The 23802-nt window shown below is 38.8% G+C and overlaps 1 protein-coding gene across 6 annotated transcripts in view; it reads right to left on the bottom strand.

Annotated features, from left to right (window-relative positions):
• The window catches only part of itsn1 (intersectin 1 (SH3 domain protein)), a 205996-nt gene that overhangs the window by 57188 nt on the left and 125006 nt on the right, over positions 1-23802 (bottom strand). For 5 of the 6 annotated variants that reach the window (XM_043701257.2, XM_087992541.1, XM_087992543.1 and 2 more), the window contains 6 exons: positions 20884-21116; positions 18986-19145; positions 17285-17490; positions 8473-8558; positions 4831-4884; positions 3065-3124 (listed from right to left, as the gene is read on the bottom strand). In XM_043701257.2, coding sequence (XP_043557192.2) covers positions 3065-3124; positions 4831-4884; positions 8473-8558; positions 17285-17490; positions 18986-19145; positions 20884-21116 — 799 coding nt within the window. The remainder of the gene's footprint in view (positions 1-3064; positions 3125-4830; positions 4885-8472; positions 8559-17284; positions 17491-18985; positions 19146-20883; positions 21117-23802) is intronic. The other variant, XM_087992545.1, reaches the window with a different exon arrangement.

The following is a 23802-nucleotide window of genomic DNA, read 5'->3' as shown; positions in this document are numbered from 1 at the left end:
AAATACTCATTGGAAAGGCTTACTTCTGATGGAAAAGTCTAGAAGGTACAGGCTAACAATGTCAGGCTCACCAGTCTATAGTTCCCTGGCTTGTCCTTACCACCCTTAAATAGTGGCACCACATTAGCCAAACTCCAGTCTTCTGGCACCTCACCTGTGACTATTGATGATACAAACATCTCAGCAAGAGGCCCAGCAATCACTTCTCTAGCTTCCCACAGACTTATAGGGTACACCTGATCAGGACCTGAGGATTTATCCACTTTTATGTGTTTCAAGACATCCACCACTTCCTCCTCTGTAATATGGATATTTTTAAAGATGTCACCATCTGTTTCCCAACTTCCATGTCCTTCTCCAAAGTAAATACTGATGCAAAATACTCATTCAGTGTCTTTCCCATCTCCTATCGCTCCACATAAAGGCCGCCTTGCTGATCTTTGAGGGGCCCTAATCTCTCCCTAGTTACTCTTTTGCCTTTAATGTATTTGTAAAAACCCTTTTGATTCTCCTTAATTCTATTTGCCAAAGCTATCTCATGTCCCCTTTTTGCCCTCCTGATTTCCCTCTTAAGTATACTCCTACTGCCTAATACTCTTCTAAGGATTCACTCGATCTATCCTGTCTGTACCTGACATAGGTTTCCTTCTTTTTCTTCACCAAACCCTCAATTTCTTTAGTCACCCAGCATTCCCTACACCTACCAGCATTTCCTTTCACCCTAACAGGAACATACTTTCTCTGGACTCTCAATACCTCATTTCGAAAGACTTCCCACATTCAAAAGCTGATTGGGGGGGTAGATGTTTGCAGGTAAAGGGACAGCTGGAAAGTTCTTGCCTAATACCAAAATTGGCCTTTCTCCAATTTAGAACTTCAACTTTTAGATCTGGTCTATCCTTTTCCATCACTATTTTAAAACAAATAGAATTATGGCCGCTGGCCCCAAAGTGCTCCCCTAACCTAACACCTCAGTCACCTGACCTGCCTTTTTTCCAAGAGCAGGTCAAGTTTTGCACCTTCTCTAGTAGGTACAACCACATACTGAATCAAAAAATTGTCTTGTACATGCTACACAAAATTCTTCTCCATCTAAACCCTTAACACTATGGCAGTCCCAGCCTATGTTTGGAAAGTTAAAATCCCCGACCATAACCACCCTATTATTCTTACAGATAGCTGAGATCTCCTACAAGTTTGTTTCTCAATTTCCCTCTGACTATTAGGGGATCTATAATACAATCCCAATAAGGTGATCATCCCTTTCTTATTTCTCAGTTCTACCCAAATAACTTTCCTGGATGTATTTCCAGAAATATCCTCCCTCAGTACAGCTGTAATGCTATCTCTGATCAAAAACGCCACTCCCCCTCCTCTCTTCCCTCCCTTTCTGTAGCATTTATATGCTGAAACATTAAGCTGCCAGTCCTGTCTATCCCTGAGCCATGTTTCTGTAATTGCTATGATATTCCAGCCCCATGTTCCTAACCATGCCCTGAGTTCATCTGCCTTCCCTGTTAGTCCTCTTGCATTGAAATGAATGCAGTTTCATTTATTCATCATACCTTGCCCCTGCCTGCCCCGACTGTTTAACTGGTTTCTTTTCTCAACTGTACCAGTCTCAGATTGATCTCTGTTTACTACCTCCCTGGGTCCAACCCCACCTTACTAGTTGAAATCCTCCCAAACAGCACTAGCAAATCTCCCTACCAGTATATTAGCCCCCTTCCAATTCAGGTGCTATCTGTCCTTCTTGTACAGGTCACTTCTATCCCAGAAGAGATTCCAATGATCCAAAAATGTGAATCCTTCTCCCATACACCAGCTCTCAGCCATGCATTCATCTGCTCTATCTTCCTATTCCTACCCTCACTAACTCATATCACTGGGAGTAATCCAGATATTACTACTCCCGAGCACCTCCTTTTAAGATTCTATATTCTAACTTTCTATATTCTCCCTTCAGAATCTCAACCTTTTCCCTTCCTCGGTCGTTGGTTCCAATGTGTACAAAGACCTCCTGCTGGGCCCTCTCCCCTCCTGCACTCTCTCTGAGATATCCTTGATCCTGGCACCAGGGAGGCAACACACCATTCTGACTTTTCACTGCTGGCCACAAAAACACCTTTCTGTGGCTTGAACAGTGAGTCCCCTAACACAATCAATCTCTTGGAACCCGACATACCCCTCATTGCATTAGAGCCAGTCTCCATAGCAGAAATCTGGCTATTTGTGCTACATTCCTCCAAGAATCCATCGCCCCCTACATTTTCCAAAACAGCATACTTATTTGAAATGAGGATAACCACAGAAGGCTCCTGCACTACCTGCCTACCTCTCTTATCTTTCCTGGAGTTAATCCACTGACGTGACTGTATCTGAGACATTTCTCCCTTCCTATAACTACCATCCATCACACCCCTTTGTTCTTGTAAATTCCTCATGTAATGTAAATTTACATTTGCAAAGTTAGAACTACATGAATTAGCAAGCATGGATGGAAAACAGCACCAAAACTGAGGAAACCTCAGTTTAAACCCGGTATAAATCAATAATGCACAAAGTTCCTTGGGTGTAAAAACTGCTCATATCCACTCTACTCAGAGGCAGGAAATTCCAGGAGCTTGTGCTGAAATAACAATGCTTCCACAATTATGTTTTTCAATGTTGCTATGTCTTATAGACGAGAGAACAGATACATTTGTGAAGTTCAAAAATCAATGTGTGCAATGTCAAGAGTCATGAAGGGCCAAAACTAAGCAAGGCAAATAAGGGCAGATTCTGAAGACCTTTACAAAATTTAGCTTAAAAATTCTGTTAACTAGCAGTTTTGTCTTCATACACGAGATCAGTTTGATATGCATTGTCGTTCTCAAACTGTATTTATCAAGTTGATTATTTTCCTTTTATCCATTTCATCAAGTGCATAAAGCAACCTGCCCGGTTAAACAAAACACAATGGAACCAAAGTAGTTTCATAACATTCAAAAGAAACATGCACTGTGGTAATATTGTTCACAAACGCAGACTTCATCATCTATGTTTAAGCAGAAATTATAGTCACCTTCTCCACCAGAAGCAGCAAAGAGCGTCTCTGAAGGGCAAGGAACCCTCAAATTGGAATCTAGATGAACGAGGATCATTCTGGTTTGATTATGTTAAATGATATACATCAAATATATAATGCAATATAATTTTCCTAATTATTATATATGTACAATGCTATTGGCCAAGTCAAATTTTTATCTTTAAACTTTGCCTGTTGCTGGCCATCAGCACTTTGGGTTCTGATTTCCTTTAAGTGCTTAATGGGTATTCGAAGGCACTACATTATTGTTCTGTTTGGAAGTGGGGTAATTAAAAACAAAAGCACTTGAAACAAGACCTGATCTCATTTTATAAAAACACATGCAAACATCATCCAGAGCAACACAGTGGGTCTACAGATACATGTGCAGGCTAATAAAGTAGAAGGATCAATTATTGGGCTGGGGCATGCGCTATAATTAGTTTCAGCACTGTAAGCTTAAGGAGTAGAAAAACAGTCAATGGTTTACGTTTCTGATCACTATATGCAGCATCCTCTGATCAGAGAAAAAAAAAATCAAGGAGCGGATTGGCTTGACTGTAATTCATTGCTTTGCCAATACTCACTACCTAAGTTCCTAATTCAACCCTTATGTAACAAAGCTACTCTGGTGAAACTGGAACCCAGCAAGGAGATATGATCAGGAAAGGAGGAATAAAATTTAACAAAATGAAAAAAACAGATGCACTGTGTGATAAAAATGTAGAAACAATTTGACAGTTTTCTTTACACTTAAATTAACACAAAACCCTGAAGGTCCATATGTAAAACATGACCTGCAGAACCAGCTACAGAGGAACCTCGATTATCCGAACATCAGATTATCCGAAGGAGATCTCGAGGTCCTGACAGAAACATTATATTGAAGAGGTGCTTCTAACACTGATCGTGCCTTTTGTTTACAATGATTCAAAATGAACTTGGCTTACTGAAATGCTGCCGAGAATAGTCCTGGGCATCAATGGGAGCCCAGGGACCATCTCCAAATAACTGACTGCCCGCCCGCCCTCTCTCTCTCCATACTTTCCCTAGAGTTCTGCACAGGTGTGTACCCTGAACCCACCTTTCCCAGATAATTTTTCCAACATTGTCCTGTAGAAGACAAAGGTGGAACTTGACAAAAGTTTGTAGTAAAAAGTTGTGTGAGGGGCTGCATGCGTGTGTGAATGCTATTTTGAGTGGCTTATACTGCTTCATCTTTTAATTCAAAATCTTTTGAGTTCAAACTGAAGCCCATTTCTCTGATCCGTCCAGCAACATACCCAGAGGTATTTACCATCTGTAATTTGTTGAGAGTGCTTAAGCATTTCAAATGAGTTAAGCATGCGGTTCCCCTGCACATTCCCCATGTCCAAGGAGAAATTTTATTATTAACTTTATTTCAGTGCAAGTTTCAATCATTTTTGAAGAATTTTATCAACTAAATAGAACAAAAGCACGATTGTCTCACCTGTCAGAGATGAATTTAAGTGTAGTCCTGATCATGCGATTACCTTTTTAAACAAATACTACCACTGCATTTTGGCATATTTCTAACACTGATATTTAAAATATACAAAGTTATAAATATATTTACAATACATTTATCTTAAAAAGACAGTCAGTGCATTTCATCTTTCATGCAAAACACCACTTACAAATAAACTCATCTAAGTCAAGGACATTTTATCAGAAAAAGATTTCAAGTGGGCTACAAAATTACAACTGATTCATTAGAAGTGTCAGTGAGATAGTTACTGTACCTTTCCTTGGGAGAAAGGGAGGTCGAGGCGGAGCAGCCTCCTCCCTGCAAGGTTCTATAGCAGACATCAGAAAACAAAGAACAGTACAGCATGATAAAGCAAAGTGACAACAAGAGTCAAAGTGATGCACAGAAATGAGCAAAAATAGCAATGACAATGTAGTGACAGTGATACAATGTTATAAGCTAACAATACACAGGGGGAAAAAAAACAAGACCAACAATGCAGTAACCTGACTGGGGGGAAAAGAGAAAATAATCACTGTAAAATATCTTGTGGATGAATACTTGGGACTTTTGCAGAATAGAGATCAATAAAGACACTTTTATTACATGGGGCTCCACAAGATATATTTTATTCGAAATCAGTTTTGGGAACACATTTCATGATGCTATTATTTACAACTCAGGATAATATATTTTAAAATCAAACCAACATGCTCATTTTTAGCCAGGACAAACTCAATGGACTGTTTCTAATTTCACAATTGACCAAATTCAAGAATTTGAGGTTAGTGCTTCACCATTTTGTTTTCACTTTGAAGTTGGAAAAACAGCTTTTAATATTATGGTCTTGAATTAATTTCTTTTGAGATTTCCAAAACAATGGATCATGATTCAGAGTGCAGAAAATGCATTGTTATTGCATGTATCTTGATAGAGAACTGGCTGGCACAAATGAAAGTTGATAAAAGCAGGCACTTTTTTTTTCTTTCAGCAGTTTCACATTTTTAAACCCAGTTTCAAGAGTGTAAAATCTACATGACTGAGCAACTCACATGAGTTTGTTGTTTCTCCTACATTTTTTTTTATTCACAGGATGAGGGAATCAGAGATATACACACGGAAACAGACCCTTCGGTCCAAATTCTCCATGCTAACCAGATATCCTAAATTAATCTAATCGCATTTGCCAGCATTTGGCCCATATCCATCTGAATCCTTCCTATTGATATACCCATCCAGATGCCCTTATTATACCAGCCTCCACTACTTCCTCTGGCAGCTCATTCTGTACATGCACCCACCCTCCATGTGAAAAAGTTGTCCCTTTGCTCCCTTTAAATTTTTTCTCCTCTCACCCTAAAATTCGTTGCCTATTTACCCTATCCATGCCCCTCATGATTTTGTAAACATCTATAAGGTCAACTCGCAGCTTCCCATGCTCCAGGAAAAATAGCCCCAGGCTATTCAGCCTCTTCCCATAGTAGCTCAAACATCAACCCTGGCAACATCCTTGTAAACCTTTTCCAAACACTTTCTAGTTTGATAACATCCTTTCTATAGCAAAGAGACCAGAATTTCAAAAGTGGCCGAACCAATGTTCTGTACACCCTCAATATGACCTCCCAACTCCTGTACTCAATGCATGGACCAATCCATTCATAATTGCGCAGACAGCAGTTAAGAATCAACCATACTGCTGTTGGTCTGGAGTCACATGTAGGCCCAACCATGTTGGGGAGCTGGGTGGGGGGGGGGGGGGGGGTGTTTAGACTATCAAATTCCAGATTTTACTGAAAAGTAGGCACAGGCTAGCAAAAAAAAAATTCAAGGATTTTAACAATGAAGAATGCCAGAATTTTTTTTGCTAAAACCTCAACTTGGACATTGGCTTAGAGGATTATTTACAGCCAGATTACAAAAAGTATTGAAATTATCCAATAGCAAATCTATACTTTAAGTCCTATTAATGTTGGCTTGGGTATTGTTAACAGTTGCATGCAATATGATTCAACTCTCTTGTTCTTTTGAGTGTGGGGTAGGGAAACACAGCTGCTAAATGGTGAAGCTCCACAGTTAACTTTTTAAAAACAGGACAGGGGAATGCAAACTGTGACAGACTAGTGCATACTGAGAAAAATAGACAAAATAATTTTAAGTAGCACTACAAAATCTGAATAGTAACTGGACTAGGACTATTGGACAGAGGAAGGGAAAAAATGTGATACTTGTAACTATTGTTGAAGCATGAGTGGCAGCCCGAAGGGATAGAAGCTAAATGCTTGAATTATGCACGAGGCTTTAAACATGCAGTTATAAATTGATTAAAGGGCTTCTAAAATGAAGAATTTATACATTTTTTGACCCAACTCCTTTCTAAGCATCAAGTATATAGACTCATCTAGTTAAATGCACGATGAATAGAAGGACAAAGAAATTAGACTGATTCCATCTGAGGATCATCTAGTATCACAACTGATGGAAGTTTAAAAAAATTATTCATGTACAATTAATAACTGTAGTTAATGCCAGCATTAGCACTATGTGGGAGCTACCAAATGATGGAATTTGTCAACAGTGAGATAAAATGTTTAACTTGGTTCTAATTAAAAGTCAAATTAAAATTCCTTAAGGTACTAGATTGCACTCCTGCAAACTATTTTCATGTTGCTTAATATGATCTATTCAGTACAAAAAAAAAGTATTGCGAATTATAAGCAGCAGAATAGCTTGCAATGGAGGCAGAAAGGAGGAAGGAAAATTGAGACAAATAAAAAGCAACATCTTTTAAAGTAGGGTCTGGAGGTTAAAATCTTTACCAAGCTGAACGATAAATATTTCTCAGATACAACCCATCACAAGATGAAGGGTGATTTAAAAAAAATTATGAGTGCAAACTAACTTCCAAGTTGCATCCTTGTTGCTAAAGTGGGTGGGACTTTCAAAAACAAAACACTGCCTTTGATAAGATTTTAGGTGACTGGTGATGCCCAATGATATTTTTAGACAGTCTTCGAGATTGAGGTGATTTTTTTTCCCCCTGGTTCCAGATGTTAACAAAAGTATCGTTATGAACTACTACAATTAATTTTCACATTAGCAACATTTCAGCCAAAGTAAATGGTTTTTGGTACTCATCTCAATTGAGACAGATTTATTTTTAATTTTAATCAACTTTCTGGGCATTTATGACACCTCCACAAGGTGGACTTTTCACCCAGACCTTCTGACCCAGAGATAGGGATACCACTAGGAGCCACAAGTGTCTCTGGAATTGAATGTACACTGCTGATGATCAGTCTACATCTGCCAACTGAAACACATTGCTTGAGCTATCTTAACAATTTGTAATTCTTCAAACATCTCAAACAAACTCCTTTTTATAAAATATTTTGCACCGAATTAATTCTGGCTGGGGAATTAAACAGCCTGAACATATTTGCAAAGAGTACATTTTGTATTTTAAAGTCAGCGCTTGTTTCACAAATTTAGGGAAACTTTTTTTTGTGCTTTTAACTGATGGGTCACTGCCAAAGTAAGGTGTAGCTCTTTTTCAACCCTCCAAAGTAACTTTTAAATCAATAGAATATTTTAATATTGGCTTATTAGCATTTAAATATATGGACAAACAATAAATTATATACGCTTGTTTTTAGTAAAATCTTTCACCTTCGTGTTAAGAGGACTAAAACAACAACCAAATGAAAACCTCTTATTTAATGTAAATACCTCAGACATTACAAGGAAATAAATTCACAAAAAGAAAAACTCATAAGAGCTAACTATTAGATTGCAGTGCTACCAACTTCAGTTTTGTATATTAAATCTGTCACCACAGTGGGCTGAAGACTAAAGCTTAAGACGAGTTTTAAGACTTCGCTTTTCTTGACGCAGCTAACTTAATCAGTTATGTACTTACCATCTCCATGTGCTGCAGATAGCTTTGAAGGTGGGGTGGTCATTCTCTTCAAGCTCGGAGGGCTTTCCGAAGAAGTAGAATCCACACTATGTGAGAGAGGGGGGAGGGGGGAGTTGAGAGAAGAAAAAGGATAAATATATGTTCTCACATCCTGAGTTATATTTCTTTTACAGATGTTCCGAAGATGAAAACCCCCAACATTATTATAATTTGTCCAAAAACTACAACTTTAAACATTAAAAAACCTTAATTGTAATCACCAATAAACAGCTCATTCATCTTTCAATTTGCAACTTCAAGAACAGAGAAGAGGAGACTTGGATTGTCAACTCATTTTTGCTCTTTGGACCAGAATTAAACTTTAATTTTGATGACATTTGTTAAGTTGTGGGTTAAAGCACAAGTTTTGAAAATAAGTGCCTCAAAAAGATTGCTTTGCTTAAAAAATCTTGCAAATCAAATTATGAAAATACATTTATCTAAAACATATTCGTTAAGATACTCTTCGAGTAAAAGGCCTCCATTACTTATATCTTGCCCTTTAATTTATGCATCACTACCACATACTGATCTTGTTAACAAGGAGGTTGACAATTTACTCCTAACCTTCTGCTCTCAAAGCCATCTGTGGTAGTGAAATTTAGCTCAATGCAAAGAAGTGCCAAACATTCATTCAGCACCTGCTTCTGATTAAGGTCTGTTGACTGCTGTTTTCAAGAGATCAGAGATACAAACGCATATCATACCATGGCAACAGACACCAAAATTTCACAACAAATCAGTATCTATAATGTCCAATTTGTTCTGTGCTGCTTTAAGTGAGTCAATTATCCATGTAGCTGAAAATGTGTTGCTGGAAAAGCACAGCAGGTCAGGCAGCATCCAAGGAACAGGAGAATCGATGTTTCGGGCATAAGCCCTTCTTCAGGAAACGTCGATTCTCCTGTTCCTTGGATGCTGCCAGACCTGCTGTACTTTTCCAGCAAAACATTTTCAGCTCTGATCTCCAGCATCTGCAGTCCTCACTTTCTCCTCAATTATCCATGTACTCAACATAGTGGAGAACTTTCAGTCTCAATCAAAAGCTTCATTTTCTTCCAAGTCCAGAAAAGACTTGAATTCTAAATCTTTTCCTTGTGTTCTTCAGAATACATTCAAATAAACAAGCAGTTTAGTATGAACACAACTGGACACTAATTGCAAAATAAGCTGCTTGAAAAATGTTTTCACAATTAGAAATTGTTTTGAAAATTGATATTGACTTTCAACTGTGCCAAATAGATCAATGTGCTGTTTTCTCAGAAAGCCTGACAATGCATTTTCTTTGGAAAGTACGGCCTATTTACTAACAAACACGCATTCTGAAAAGCATACCATCCTACAGTATTCTCTCTCCAAACTCTATCCAAGCATCCAAACTAATGATTTAAAAACGTCAATGTTTTTTAATACAGTATTGAAAATGAAGTATTTGTCGTTACCTATGACTTATTCAAATACTCAATTCCTTCGTGAACAAACAAGTTGGGTGAGAGGGCAGAATGAAAATCTTAATCTCATATACTTGATCTCCAGGATACAAATGCGACAGGAAGGATAGAAAGGGAGGCAAGAGAGGAGGGGGAGTGGCGTTTTTGATAAGGGATAGCATTACAGCTGTGCTAAGGGAGAATATTCCTGGAAATACATCCAGGAAAGTTATTTGGGTGGAACTGAGAAATAAGAAAGGGATGATCACCTTATTGGGAGTGTATTATATACCTCCCCCCCAACAGTCAGAGGGAAATTGAGAAACAAACTTGTAAGGAGATCTTAGCTATCTGTAAGAATAATAGGATGGTTATGGTAGGGGATTTTAACTTTCCAAACATTGACTGAGACTGCCATAGTGTTAAAGGTTTAGATGGAGAGGAATTTGTTAAGTGTGTACAAGACAATTTTCTGATTCAGTATGTGGATGTACCTACGAGAGAAGGTGCAACACTTGACCTACTCTTGGGAAATAAGACAGGGCAGGTGACTGAAGTGTCAGTGAGGGAGCACTTTGGGGCCAGCGACCATAATTCTATTTGTTTTAAAACAGTGATGGAAAAGGATAGACCAGATCTAAAAGTTGAAGTTCTAAATTGGAGAAAGGCCAATTTTGATGGTATTAGGCAAGAAATTTCAAAAGCAGATTGGAGGCAGATGTTCGCAGGGAAAAGGACGGCTGGCAAATGGGAAGCCTTCAGAAATGAGATAACAAGAATCCAGAGAAAGTATATTCCTGTCAGGGTGAAATGGAAGGCTGGTAGGTATAGGGAATGCTGGATGACTAAAGAAATGGAGGGTTTGGTTAAGAAAAAGAAGGAAGTATATGTCAGGTACAGGCAGGATAGATCGAGTGAATCCTTAGAAGAGTATAAAGAAAGTAGGAGTATACTTAAGAGGGAAATCAGGAGGGCAAAAAGGGGACATGAGATAGCTTTGGCAAATAGAATTAAGGAGAATCCAAAGGGTTTTTACAAATATATTAAGGACAAAAGGGTAACGAGGGAGAGAATAGGGCCCCTCAAAGATCAGCAAGGTGGCCTTTGTGTGGAGCCACAGAAAATGGCATCAGTATTTACCGTGGAAAAGGATATGGAAGATTTAGACTGTAGGGAAATAGATGGTGACATCTTGCAAAATGTCCAGATTATAGAGGAGGAAGTGCTGGATGTCTTGAAACACATAAAAGTGGATAAATCCCCAGGACCTGATCAGGTGTACCCGAGAACACTGTGGGAAGCTAGAGAAGTGATTGCTGGGCCTCTTGCTGAGATATTTGTATCATCGATAGTCACAGGTAAGGTGCCAGAAGACTGGAGATTGGCAAACGTGGTGCCACTGTTTAAGAAGGGCGGTAAAGACAAGCCAGGGAACTATAGACCGGTGAGTCTGACCTCGGTGGTGGGCAAGTTGTTGGAGGGAATCCTGAGGGACAGGATGTACATGTATTTGGAAAGGCAAGGACTGATTAGGGATAGTAAACATGGCTTTGTGCGTGGGAAATCTTGTCTCACAAACTTGATTGAGGTTTTTGAAGAAGTAACAAAGAAGATTGATGAAGGCAGAGTAGTAGATGTGATCTATATGGACTCCAGTAAGGTATTCGACAAGGTTCCCCAAGGGAGACTGATTAGCAAGGCTAGATCTCATGGAATACAAGGAGAACTAGCCATTTGGATACAGAACTGGCTCAAAGGTAGAAGATAGAGGATAGTGGTGGAGGGTTGTTTTTCAGACTGGAGGCCTGTGACTAGTGGAGTGCCACAAGGATCGGTGCTGGGCCCTCTACTTTTTGTCATTTACATAAATGATTTGGATGTGAGTATAAGAGGTATAGCTAGTAAATTTGCAGATGACACTAAAATTGGAGGTGTAGTGGACAGCGAAGAGGGTTACCTCAGATTACAACAGGATCTGGACCAGATGGGCCAATAGGCTGAGAAGTGGCAGATGGAGTTTAATTCAGATAAATGTGAGGTACTGCATTTTAGAAAAGCAAATCTTAGCAGGACTTATACACTTAATAGTAAGGTCCTAGGGGGTCTCGCTGAACACAAAAATCTTGGAGCGCAGGTTCATAGCTCCTTGAAAGTGGAGTCGCAGGTAGATAGGACAGTGAAGAAGGCATTTGGTATGCTTTCCTTTATTGGTCAGAGTATTGAGTACAGGAGTTGGGAGGTCATGTTGCGGCTGTACAGGACATTGATTAGACCACTGTTGGAATATTGCGTGCAATTCTGGCCTCCTTCCTATTGGAAAGATGTTATGAAACTTGAAAGGGTTCAGAAAAGATTTACAAGGATGTTGCCAGGGTTGGAGGATTTGAGCTACAGAGGGAGGCTGAACAGGCTGGGGCTGTTTTCCCTGGAGCGTCAGAGGCTGAGGGGAGACCTTATAGAGGTTTACAAAATTATGAGGGGCATGGATAGGTTAACTAGACAAAGTCTTTTCCCTGGAGTCAGGGAGTCCAGAACTAGAGGGCATAGGTTTCGGGTGAGAGGGGAAAGATATGAAAGAGACCTAAGGGGCAACCTTTTCACGCAGAGGGTGGTACGTGTATGGAATGAGCTGGCAGAGGGTGTGGAGGAGGGTGGTACAATTGCAACATTTAAGAGGCATTTGGATGGGGATATGAATAGGAAGGGTTTGGAGGGATATGGGCTGGGTGCTGGCAGGTGGGACTAGATTGGGTTGGGATGTGTGGTCGGCATGGACGGGTTGGACCGAAGGGTCTGTTTCCATGCTGTACATCTCTATGACTCTGTGACTCAATGTGATACTCAATTCCACATTCAAAATTCTGGGTGAAGTCAAGGAGGAGGATAATCTGCTGTGGTAAAAACAATGACTTGCAGATGCTGGAAACCAGATTCTGGATTAGTGGTGCTGGAAGAGCACAGCAGATCAGGCAGCCTCCAAGGAGCTTCGAAATCGACGTTTCGGGCAAAAGCCCTTCATCAGGAATAAAGGCAATGAGCCTGAAGCGTGAAGAGATAAGCTAGAGGAGGGTGGGGGTGGGGAGAAAGTAGCAGAGAGTAGCTCCAGGGCAGAGGAAATGACCTGGGAGTTGCAGTGGGAGAGGGACTCCCTGAGATTCTTGTAGGGAGAGGAGGAAAACTTCAAGGCAGGCATCCTTTCAAGAAGGATAAACTGTGCCTGGCCTACATTACACTACATTCTTTGGGCTGTATTTTAGTTGATCAGCTTCCAGTTGCCCACCAATGCAATTGCATTAAGTCGTGATTCTTCTCATTATCCTCGGAGGAGAGTGTTGTGAGGTTAACGAACAAAAACAGGACACAGCAGAGACCTGTTGGACAACAAGTCACATTTTCTGCAGATAGTGTGTAACTTAACATCCTCAACGTCTTGACCCTTTTAACTGATTTTTCAGACAGTTTTGAACTACTAGACTAAAATATTCAACCTCTGATTTAAACGTGAAATACTGTGTATGGAACACAGAAGTAGGTCCTTCAGCTGTGCTACTCTAGATCATGACTGATCACCAACCTCAATGCCATTTCCCATGCTGCCCACATATTTATTGTGGTTCTTAATAATTGAAAATCTATCAACAAATATCTTGATCTGAATATTGAACTTCCTTAATCATCTAGATGTACGGAATACCAAAGATTCACTAACCTCGAGAAGAAAACGTCCTTCTCATGTGCAACGTAGGCTGGACAATAAATGTTGGCCAGTCAGTGATGCCCACATCACACAAGCAAATTTTTAAAAATATTATGTTCATCCTCAATGGCTTTGATTCTGACATTGCCAATATTGGCAATGTTGGCATTTATTTGTAATTTGGGATTTTTAAAAATTAATGATTCAAATTTCTTTTGGATGTTCAAAGAGATTGATGATTAACTTTAAGGGCTTCTGTAGCCATAGTAATTTCTTTTAAAACATGAATAGCAGCAAGTCTCAGGATGAATGGGCTTTTACTTCACAACCAGGCAAGGTAAACAATTATGCATTAAGATGTTAGAAACTTCTGCATGTTTTTAAAGCTCAGAGGAAACAGCAATAACTTATATAAATAAAATGTTTGTTTGGGGCAGTTTTGCATAAGTATTGGTGCTGATGGGTGTGTAAAGCAGCACTCCTGGGAAAGGGAGAAGATGGAAAATAGACAGTATCTTGAACTCAAGTGTTTGGAAAAACTCTGAAGAACTTATTAAAGTCAAGTACATTTTAACTCAGATATATGAAAACTCCAGCTATAGGCTCAGATTTTCTAGACGAAGTAGAAGTCACAGTTCAATTAAGCAGACAGGAAATGTTAGAGGTAGTAAATTTTCATCACTGTGAAAGGGGTGCCTTTGGAATGCATGAAGGATAATTCTTGGGATGAATGGGATATGTTATGACATGTTTAAAAAAAACTTTACATTCGTATTGTAGTAAACTGCCTGGTTTATTCTATTTTATCTTCATAGAATCCCTACAGAGAAAAGCCATTCAGCCCATCAAGCCTGCACTAGCCCTCTGATGAGCAGACAGGACAGAGGAATTAAGAACATAACCAGATCAGCCATGATCTTGTTGAACAACAGAATATGCTTCAAGGGCCTAATGGCTTATTAATTGTTTGAAGTCTGTGTTGTTTGTCATAAATCTGCCTAACTACCGAAAGACAGGCATGATCAAATGGAAAGGCTATGGCTGTAGGCAATGATCACACATTCTTCAGTTCCAATAAACGCTTCATTGGTAGTATGTTTGAAAAATATCCGCACTTCAAAATTTTAAGCATGTTCCTATATTGGAACTTGAAGTTTCAGAGATGGGGTCTCAGCTCTGGAAATCCAAAATCTCTCCCTACCCCGTGCCGTGCATGGTCTGCATCTGCCAATTTATCTATCCTCTCAGAAAATTGTAAGAAACTAGTGAGTGAAGACAGATTGCTTCCAAATGTATTCTAACTACCACATATGGAATCTGGGCTCTTAAATCATTCCTTGTGGAGCTCCTTGTGTAATGACTTCAAGCAAACTTATGCATGACATTTGTTTAACTTAAGTCGTCTGCATTTTACAGCTTCATGTTTCACTCAGTGTACTCTGATAGCACATATTATATTTCAGCTCTCCAGTACAGCTCCAGAAGTTAATGGCATAGAGCAATAAACTACAAGTAATCCCAATCAGACGATTTAATATTGACTAGCACTTCACCCTGAAATCAAGTGCCCAGAATTTGATAGATATTTGTGATGCAGTGGTCGCGTCGCGAGCAGGAGGCACGGGTTCAAGTCTCACCTGCTCCAGAGGAGTATAACAACATCTTTGAATGGGTTGATTAGAAAATATTGAAAAAAGGTCTTAATTATAAAAGCATACTTAAATAATAAAATGTTAACAAGAGTAAATCGGTAAGCTATGAATTGGAAAATACAAGTTTCTTACATATAGCAAAAAAAGTCCATTTTTTTGGGTAGCACGAAGGGAGATGAGACCACCTCGTTCCAAAATACTTCGAATGCACGGATCCCACTTCCAGCTTAAAGAATTGCCAGATATATCAAAGTTCTAATGTGACAATCGCAGATTTTCACAATGTAGATTAGTATGGCCATAATGTAACACATACATGTCACAGTTTCCAAGTCTCCAGAAAAAAAATGTAGGGATCAATTAGGTCAAATCTTCAGCCATTCAGACCTGGAGGTCGACCTCAAAAAATGGCATCTGACACAAATAGCAAAGGAAAACTGCTTCCATTCTCACTCCTCCAAAGGAGGATATAAAATAACAAACACACTAAGCCATACAAGGTTTAGAATCTCAGAATATTACACTTATCTAACAATTACAGTAGGTTTTCATGCACACTTTTTAATGGATGCAATGTGGGAAACAACAAACCAACATTCAAAAAAAAGTTAATCTGTAGTTTGTGGATCACTGGAGTTGATTCCAACATGTGGCACCAATCCAGCTAAGCTATTAATGAAAAGCTTGGTCAAAGAGGTATATTTTAAGGATTGTTTTAAGGGAAGGAAGCAAGGTAGGAAAATGGAGTTGTTTATGGGGTTATTGCAAAGCCTGGAGCCAAGGTAACCAAAGGTAGGCTACCAATGATAAAGCAATTAAAATTAAGGACTAACTAAAGAACAGAATAAGAATGCAGAGACCTCAGAAGTGGAGACTGGGGGAGATAATAATTGGAGGAATTTGGAAGTTGAGAATCAAGTCTAAGCTTAATCAGGGGCTTTCTAAGGGTCCTATAACAGTACCTCATCAACCTGTAATCTATATCCCCTAGAAGGTCAAATGTAGCATGTGAACACCAGGGCCTATAAGAATCCCTCAAAAGCTATATAACGATCTAGACTCCGAACCATCACTGTTCCTTTAGTGTCACTGGGTCAAAATCCTAGAATTTCTTAACAGTATTGTGGGTATCCCGACACACCAAAGACTGCAGCAGTTCTAGACAACAGCTCTACGCCATACCAACTAACGATATTGCTTTCCTAGCAAAGAAGAAAAAAAAATAAATGCTTAAGGTAGAATGTGAGACACCAGCCAGGGTGCATTGAAATAGCTGAGTCTGAAGTTACAAATCACAGGAGCAGTTTACTTGAGACAAAGGCAAAATCAAGGAAAATTATGGAAGCAAGTGATGAAATGAATGAGGTGGAGGCTCATCTCACTATCAAATATGGCACCACACTTGTAAACAAAGAGTTTTAACTTGATAATTCTGCCCAGGAGAGGGATGGAATTAATAGCTGTTACGGATTTTGGAACAGGATTGAGAATAATGACTTTAATCCTTGTAATATTTAAATAGAGGAAATTGCTGCTCATCTAGTCTCATATGTCATAAAAACTGCCTGATAATTTAGCATCACAAGGGTGGTAAGTGAGGTAGATCTGGGTATCAGAGTACATGAAAGCTATATCTAATTGGAAGGACTCAAACATTGAGCTCTCTGTACCTGGAATATTAACCAACTTTTCTCTTTGAAATGCGACTCATCTATTTTTGTCAGTTGCATTCAATGTGATTCCATCTTGCTTTGTCGGATGTTAAGTCATCATTCACTGTTTTAGTTCTGATTTCATTAAAACTCAAAGTTAATCACAAGTGACTAACTATATTTAGACAAAAGATTACAATTTGTAACCCAAACACATTGGGGATTTCTTCAAAAAAAAAGAGAGATAATCAAACAGCAAAAATTGCTACAGGTAAGTTCCCACTTTTAAGAGATAACTTTAGACTGATCTCAGTTAATACAAAGAAATCCAAGCAAACATACCTGATGGATTTTCTTACAGGTCCTGAAATGAGTTTTACATAGGATTTGGGGAACCAGCCCTTCTGTCCATGAACCTCTCCAAACCACCACATATCCTGCTGTTCCAAAACTGTAATTATGTCATTTTTGTTGAAGTTGAGGTGATTATCCTTCTTTGCCCTCCAAGGATATAATGCTTGCGCTTGAAGTCCCTCAACCTTCTCTCCCTGGCAAATAATTTGACAAAGAAAGTCACATGCAGTATTCCAGTTCTGACTTTGTTTGAATATTTACTGATCACCGCAAGAACCGACAGTCCAGTACAATTGAATGACATACGGAAAAGCAATATTTGCTCAAGTACTTGAACACTTTTACATGATGGTTCAACAGACAATTTATGGAAATTTAAAAATAATTAGTGAGTAGTCTTCCACTGACTAAGCAGAGCCCTTCCCAAACTTCGAGGGCCACACAAGCCACAGTTGACACCACCTGCTTTAAAAGAAGGGAATCTAATTAAGTAGTGGATCAAAATATGGATTTAATTTCATTGACTACTTTCGTCACAATCCCGTCAAGCCTGATGGGAAACGCTTGAGTATTAATTTGGGTCACAAAACTCAAATCAGGTTTTATGAATGAATTATGGACAAAAAAATCAAACTCTCAAAATTAACATGAAGTTGTACTTTAAGTAATTTTTGTTTTAAGTAATTCCATTAATTGCTAAATGTATACAATTAAAAACAACACCATGATCAATGCAAAACATAACAGGGAAACATGAAATGCATATTGCAATGGAGGAGAAAATGTTTATTATTTTAAACTAGCCAAAGATAAAAATAACAGTTTGAAGTTGTTAATCGGTTTTCAATTTTCTCCGCATTTCTGTTTAGTCCCTTGCAGGGATACAGTTCAATGGTTACATTTCCCTCCCTTATCTTGCTCAAATTTATACACTACTCTTGCAGTCGAGTTTGCATCACAAGCAAACAATCTTCTCTTCTCTTCACCTGACATCTAAGACACACACCACTCAAAGGTTAGCAGTGTAGTTTTGGAGTGTAGCAACAGCAGAGTAACCTTGGATTAAGCAGGGTGACAATCTTTGAAAGTTACACAAACCAGAGATGGGCTTAGGATTTTCCACATGACTCTTTCCAGTCTGCATATCTCTGACTCAAACGGTCACTAACGGCATATGGATAAACTGCCCAGTTTTCAGGGATCACCAAGATTGCACTGGCAGAATTCCATAGAATGTTACAACAAACATTTGGGTGAATGTTTATGCTTAGACTTGTAACACACGGCAACTTAAATGGTTAAGTGTTCCGACACCCAAGATCCAGCACCACCAACCAATCTGATAAGGTACAAATCGGATGGATAAAGAATAGTCGCTTCCATGTTTTCAATATTTAAAAATTTGCATTTGCATTAAATACAGCCAATCCTTTTCAGTCTAAGCAACAAATCCCATTTAGTCTTCTTTCACTCTGAACCCATGATGCCAAGAGTTGGGCTGAGTGTCTAAAGGACCCTTCAGCCAATAAACAGACTTCCTTCTCATCCTTCACTGAACTTGACTCTACAATACTGATGAACTTCAAGTGTGTTTGCACACTGTGATATTTTATCCGATCACTTTAACATGTAACAATATTTCACACAAACTATGGCAAGATCAAGTGCCCTTTTGTATTCGCTACTTACCTGTCCTAATACAGGTGATGGAGATGATCCAGATACAGTGGCAGGGGTAAAAGCTGATCTCTGCCGAGGTTGCCCTGTGCTAGGAACAGTTAGTGATGGTTGTGTGGCCCAGGCATCCCAATTATCGCTCTCTGGCTTCTCACTGCCTGTTGTGGGCCATCTAAGTGAAAACAAAAGAACAAGAGTTGAAAAGGTGCTTTGCTATACAATCTTTTTTGAAAAATAAGTCAATGTCAAAACAGTCTTATTCCAACTTTGGTTTACAGGGGAGGACATCAGAATCAAGATTAGAATGGTGCTGGAAAAGCACAGCAAGTCAGGCAGCATCCAAGGAGCAGGAAAATCAATGTTTCAAGCAAAAACCCTTCATCAGGAATGAAAGGCTTTTGCCTGAAACGTCTCTTCTACTGTTCCTCGGATGCTGCCTGACCTGCTGTGCTTTTCCAACAGCATACTCTCGATTCTAATCTCTAGCATCTGCAGTCCTCACTTTCTCCTTTTATTTTAGTGCTCAAACCAGTGACTTGGTAATACAGAATTGAAGAATTACTGATAAAAGATATGTTGCAGCTTATGTACAGATGCAATACCACCAAATATCAAAAGGAACAAAACTTTCTGCGTGAGAAGTGAGGTGCGAGTTGGTTGGCAAATCAACATTGTTTAGCAGTGGCTTTGCCATGGAAAATACATGGGCACCAAAGCTTCTGTTTAACTGATAAAGGTACAATGCCTAGATACATCTCCTTTTAACTCTCAGCCTTTGTGCAATATAAATTTTGTTCCTCTTGAAACTTGGTTTTCTTTTATTGGTCCTAATGACAGCAAAAGCTGTGACAGCATATTCAGCAATATTTCCTGGTTGGCATTTTGACAGTTCTGTATGCCCAAAGTATAGAAAAACTAAGAAAATTAACATTCAAGACAATTTTATTTTAACATAGAGCCAATGATTTCAAACTCTTACACATGTAACATTCATACAGATTTGGTCAAGCTTTGACTGTATTGCATCCATCACATGATTTGCATTTAACTATTTTTTGCAATTAGGCTACTACTTGTTGTTTCAATTTTGAACTTCTATCATTGAACTGAAGGTAAAAGAGCTACAGGAACTTTCTAAACATGGTTGCTCTGAGAATGATGCAAGATTGACCTGGACAGCTTTAAATGCAGCATGAAACAATATTGCTATTTTAAATTTTAGCAAATGATTTAAAAGTCATAATGAAAATCATTAATATTTCAGTTTAAAGTACAGCTTTTTTTCCTTGAAAAACATGCAGTTATGCATGTCAAAGTCTATGAATAACTGTCACACCCTTAAAATAATAGAAATACTGTATTTTTCCAAAATGACCTGGAGTTGGAAAAGAACCTGGAATCTAAAGACCACCCAAACTCAAAAATAATTAGATGATGCCAACTTAGGACTTACTTAGACCACTTCCCAAAAGAGTAACTGAGCAGGGACCATGAAGAAAAAGACCTGGTTAAAGTAGGAGCTCATTCTGGATCTCATGAGAATCATCAGTCACACAATAAGTCTTCAACTACTCAAGTTAACAATGGGCTGTGTGTTACTCTTGAACCATATCCTAGCAAGACTTTAAAGAGGTGTTGAAAGGGATATCACAATTCCTGACAGTATGACAAAATAAATTGTAATGCAAGAAAATATAGTGCAAAGGCTGCAGTAATATTTTTAGCTTTTGTAAAGCTTACGTGCCAACGAAAGTACCTTCTGACGTCAAATGATTGCTTAATTTGCACTTAACCATCTGTGCACATTCATTCAAGGAAAAATATGCTTGTTATACACCAAGATATTGCAGCCTTAATTAAATAATAGCAGTTATATTTGAGAAAGCTGAAAACTACACACTTGTACCTACGTTGAGCTAAAATCTGCCCAATTGGAGGACATCGCAGGCTCTGTTGCTGGTTGCACAACACTTGCAGCCACTGTATGAGGCGCAATCTTTGCAGTCAGCTTTGCTCCCGACTGCAAATTCGGTGGCACTTCATTCTCTGGAATCTTCTCTGCATAGTTAGCAGGAAACCATCCAGTTTTCCCTTTGAGTTCACCTCCAAGCCATCCCGGTTCTCCAGTCTGACTTTCATCCACCTGTCAAAAACAATTTTGTACCATTGGCATGGGCCTATACCTCATGGAACATTATACCTCAAAACATGAAGTATGTCAAAATAAGCAGACCAGAGTTTGCCCTAAAATGAACTCATAGCTTTATCCAAGAATTGAGTCTACTGCAGTTAATTTGTAAAAACAGTGTATGCTTTTGACTGGAAAGGAAGTGTTTTGATGTATCTCTGTCTGATGCTTGACAAATATACAGAGATCATAAAAATAATTGATTGGAAAGCAAAAGCACTATTTTGTTCCTCAGGTACCAGAGTGACAGCATGTCTTAATTTGGTAAAAACAACCTATCTGGAACCAATGTTAGTGAGGCATAGTGTGCAGCTGCTGGCTAAAGCTCAGCTATTATATTTGAATTACAATTTAACATTTCTGAAGTTTTTTTTAGGCTCCTCATTTTCCTCTAATAAGTCTTTTTTTTATTTCCAAATAGGGATAGTGCACAGATGTGCAAAGAGTTGGCACCCTGACGACTGAGAAATCATGAAAATCTACATACTTTGATACTTAATACACATGGGTGCAAAATCAATAGAGGACGTGTGTGTACACACACGCATGTGTAGAGAGAGGGGGAATTCTCAGACTTTGAGAAATGCTAGCAGAGTAACAGATAGACATCACAGACATGCACCACTGAGCACATTAAGATGCACCATTCCGATCTCATCACCACCACATTTAGCTTTTTGAATATGATGAATATGCCTTAGTACCCGAGGTCAAATTTCCAGTTGTTAAAACACCCAAACACAAAATTAACTCTGAACAAATCATTTGTTTTCAAGTATTAATTTACTGAATCTGACTAGAAGCTTCTACTCATGCCTATCTGCATTTGCCCCTAATTGCCACATTGTTAGTTTTTGCATTTCTAAATGTGGTAAAAGGAATGAGAGATGGTAGCTCCATTCCCGATGAGAAAGTTAGCAGTTCACAATATTGGCATTCCCATTACAAGGGCAGTTGCCAAGCCTCTGAGAATTACCCTTCATGTTAAATGGATGGCAATTTTGTTGAAGATTCAACTGCTCAGAACTATAATCAAACTTCAGTCAAGACAATTAAACTGATGAAAACAAAATTTCACCCTTTGCCTCAAGGACACAAATAATGTGTAACTGTACAGCCATCACTGAGTTCGAACCATTACAACTAATTTAAACAGAGTTACACTTCAAATTTGGATTTCAGACACGTGCCTTGTTTCCTCGTATAGAACTTGAATCCATGAGTGAACAAAGACATTTTGTTGAAGATTGTTGTCTTTACTTATCAGGACAATTTCCAAGAAACACCAAGGCAAATGGAAAATGCTTGAGACTATATGGGAAGACAGCACAGAATGGTTAGCACGTGTGCTGTCCTGGGTAGAAATATTGCCAAAGGAGGATACAGCAGTTAGATGACTAACAGCTAATTGCCAAGCTTTGTTTAAAATGTTAAACCAGTTAGATTGGCTTTGGATTAGTCAAAACCCTGAGAAATGAACTAGGAAATGGCTGTCACCTACTTTGTTGAATTTAGAAGGAGCAATGTGTATACATGCTCTCTGTCTACAAAGGACAGGACCCTAAGTGTCAAGATGCAGCTTCCATCTCGTGCAAGTGCACCACACTATGAGCCTGCCAGACATCCTTAAAATAGTTGCCAGTGTAGCTCTTTGCATGTTCAGGATTATTTAGCAAATGCTGTCCAATTGCCCTGAGTATCAATGATTTGCTGCATCCCCTGTGCTCTTTCCAGTCACCATCTCTGCTTTAGGTCACAAGCTTTTGGTTGGAAGTATTAATGTACAGGGCCCTGTCCTTTGTAGTAGGTAAAAACAAAGCACACTGTGATGTAGGTTTTTAGTATATTAACTCAACAAAATAGGTGGTAGATCATCATTCTCTGGTTAATTTCTCAGGGCAATTCATTGACGTAGAAGAAACATCACGTCTAGTTTAGAATTACAATACAGTTTGGCAGTCAACTGTGAATCATCACTTGCCTGGTCCCTTGAAGGTCCCACCTTCTCAAACTCTCCCATCACTTTAGGTGCAGTGATCCTCAAATTAAACTACCAGAATCATCTCCCTCTAATGAGTGTGTGCAGCCATATGGCCCTGTCAGACTATGGTGATTTGACCTTTAACTGGTAAATCTCCAATGGCAACATATTCAATTAAGAATCCACTTGTTAAACAATCTCCTATCATAAGTACAAAATGCCATTTCTGCATTACACTGGCATTCCTTACAAATTGTCCTGTTATGCACATTATGAAAAGCTTGAATAAAACCTCTTTCAAAAACATACGCCTTTGAAACAATTCCCTTTTTCTACCCAGATACAAATATTGATACACAATATTAGCATTCAGGTCAGTCTAAACATATCACTGTGCCACTAATCAATAATTCACTTGAACATTAAGCACCAACAGCTGGCCATACTAAGTAGAATATTCATCATAGCTAACGACACAGATTCCTAGTTTTACAGAAAAGTAAGTGTTTGGAATCTCAGAATGCAAACCCAATTGAAATAAAAATCCCAAACTTTAAAACATAATTGGATGTCGCCATGATAACCAGTGGCTTAGGAGATAATTTCACAAGTCCATTTAGTGCAAAGAAAACTATGCAAGTACACAAAAGAAATTAACCC

The sequence above is a fragment of the Chiloscyllium plagiosum genome, unplaced genomic scaffold, assembly GCF_037043375.1.
Source record: "Chiloscyllium plagiosum isolate Xiang-an unplaced genomic scaffold, Cpla_swu_hap1 HiC_scaffold_12, whole genome shotgun sequence".
NCBI classification, from domain to species: domain Eukaryota; kingdom Metazoa; phylum Chordata; class Chondrichthyes; order Orectolobiformes; family Hemiscylliidae; genus Chiloscyllium; species Chiloscyllium plagiosum.
Note: the sequence above shows the minus strand (reverse complement) of the source record. Positions and strands in the feature narration are given on the sequence as shown.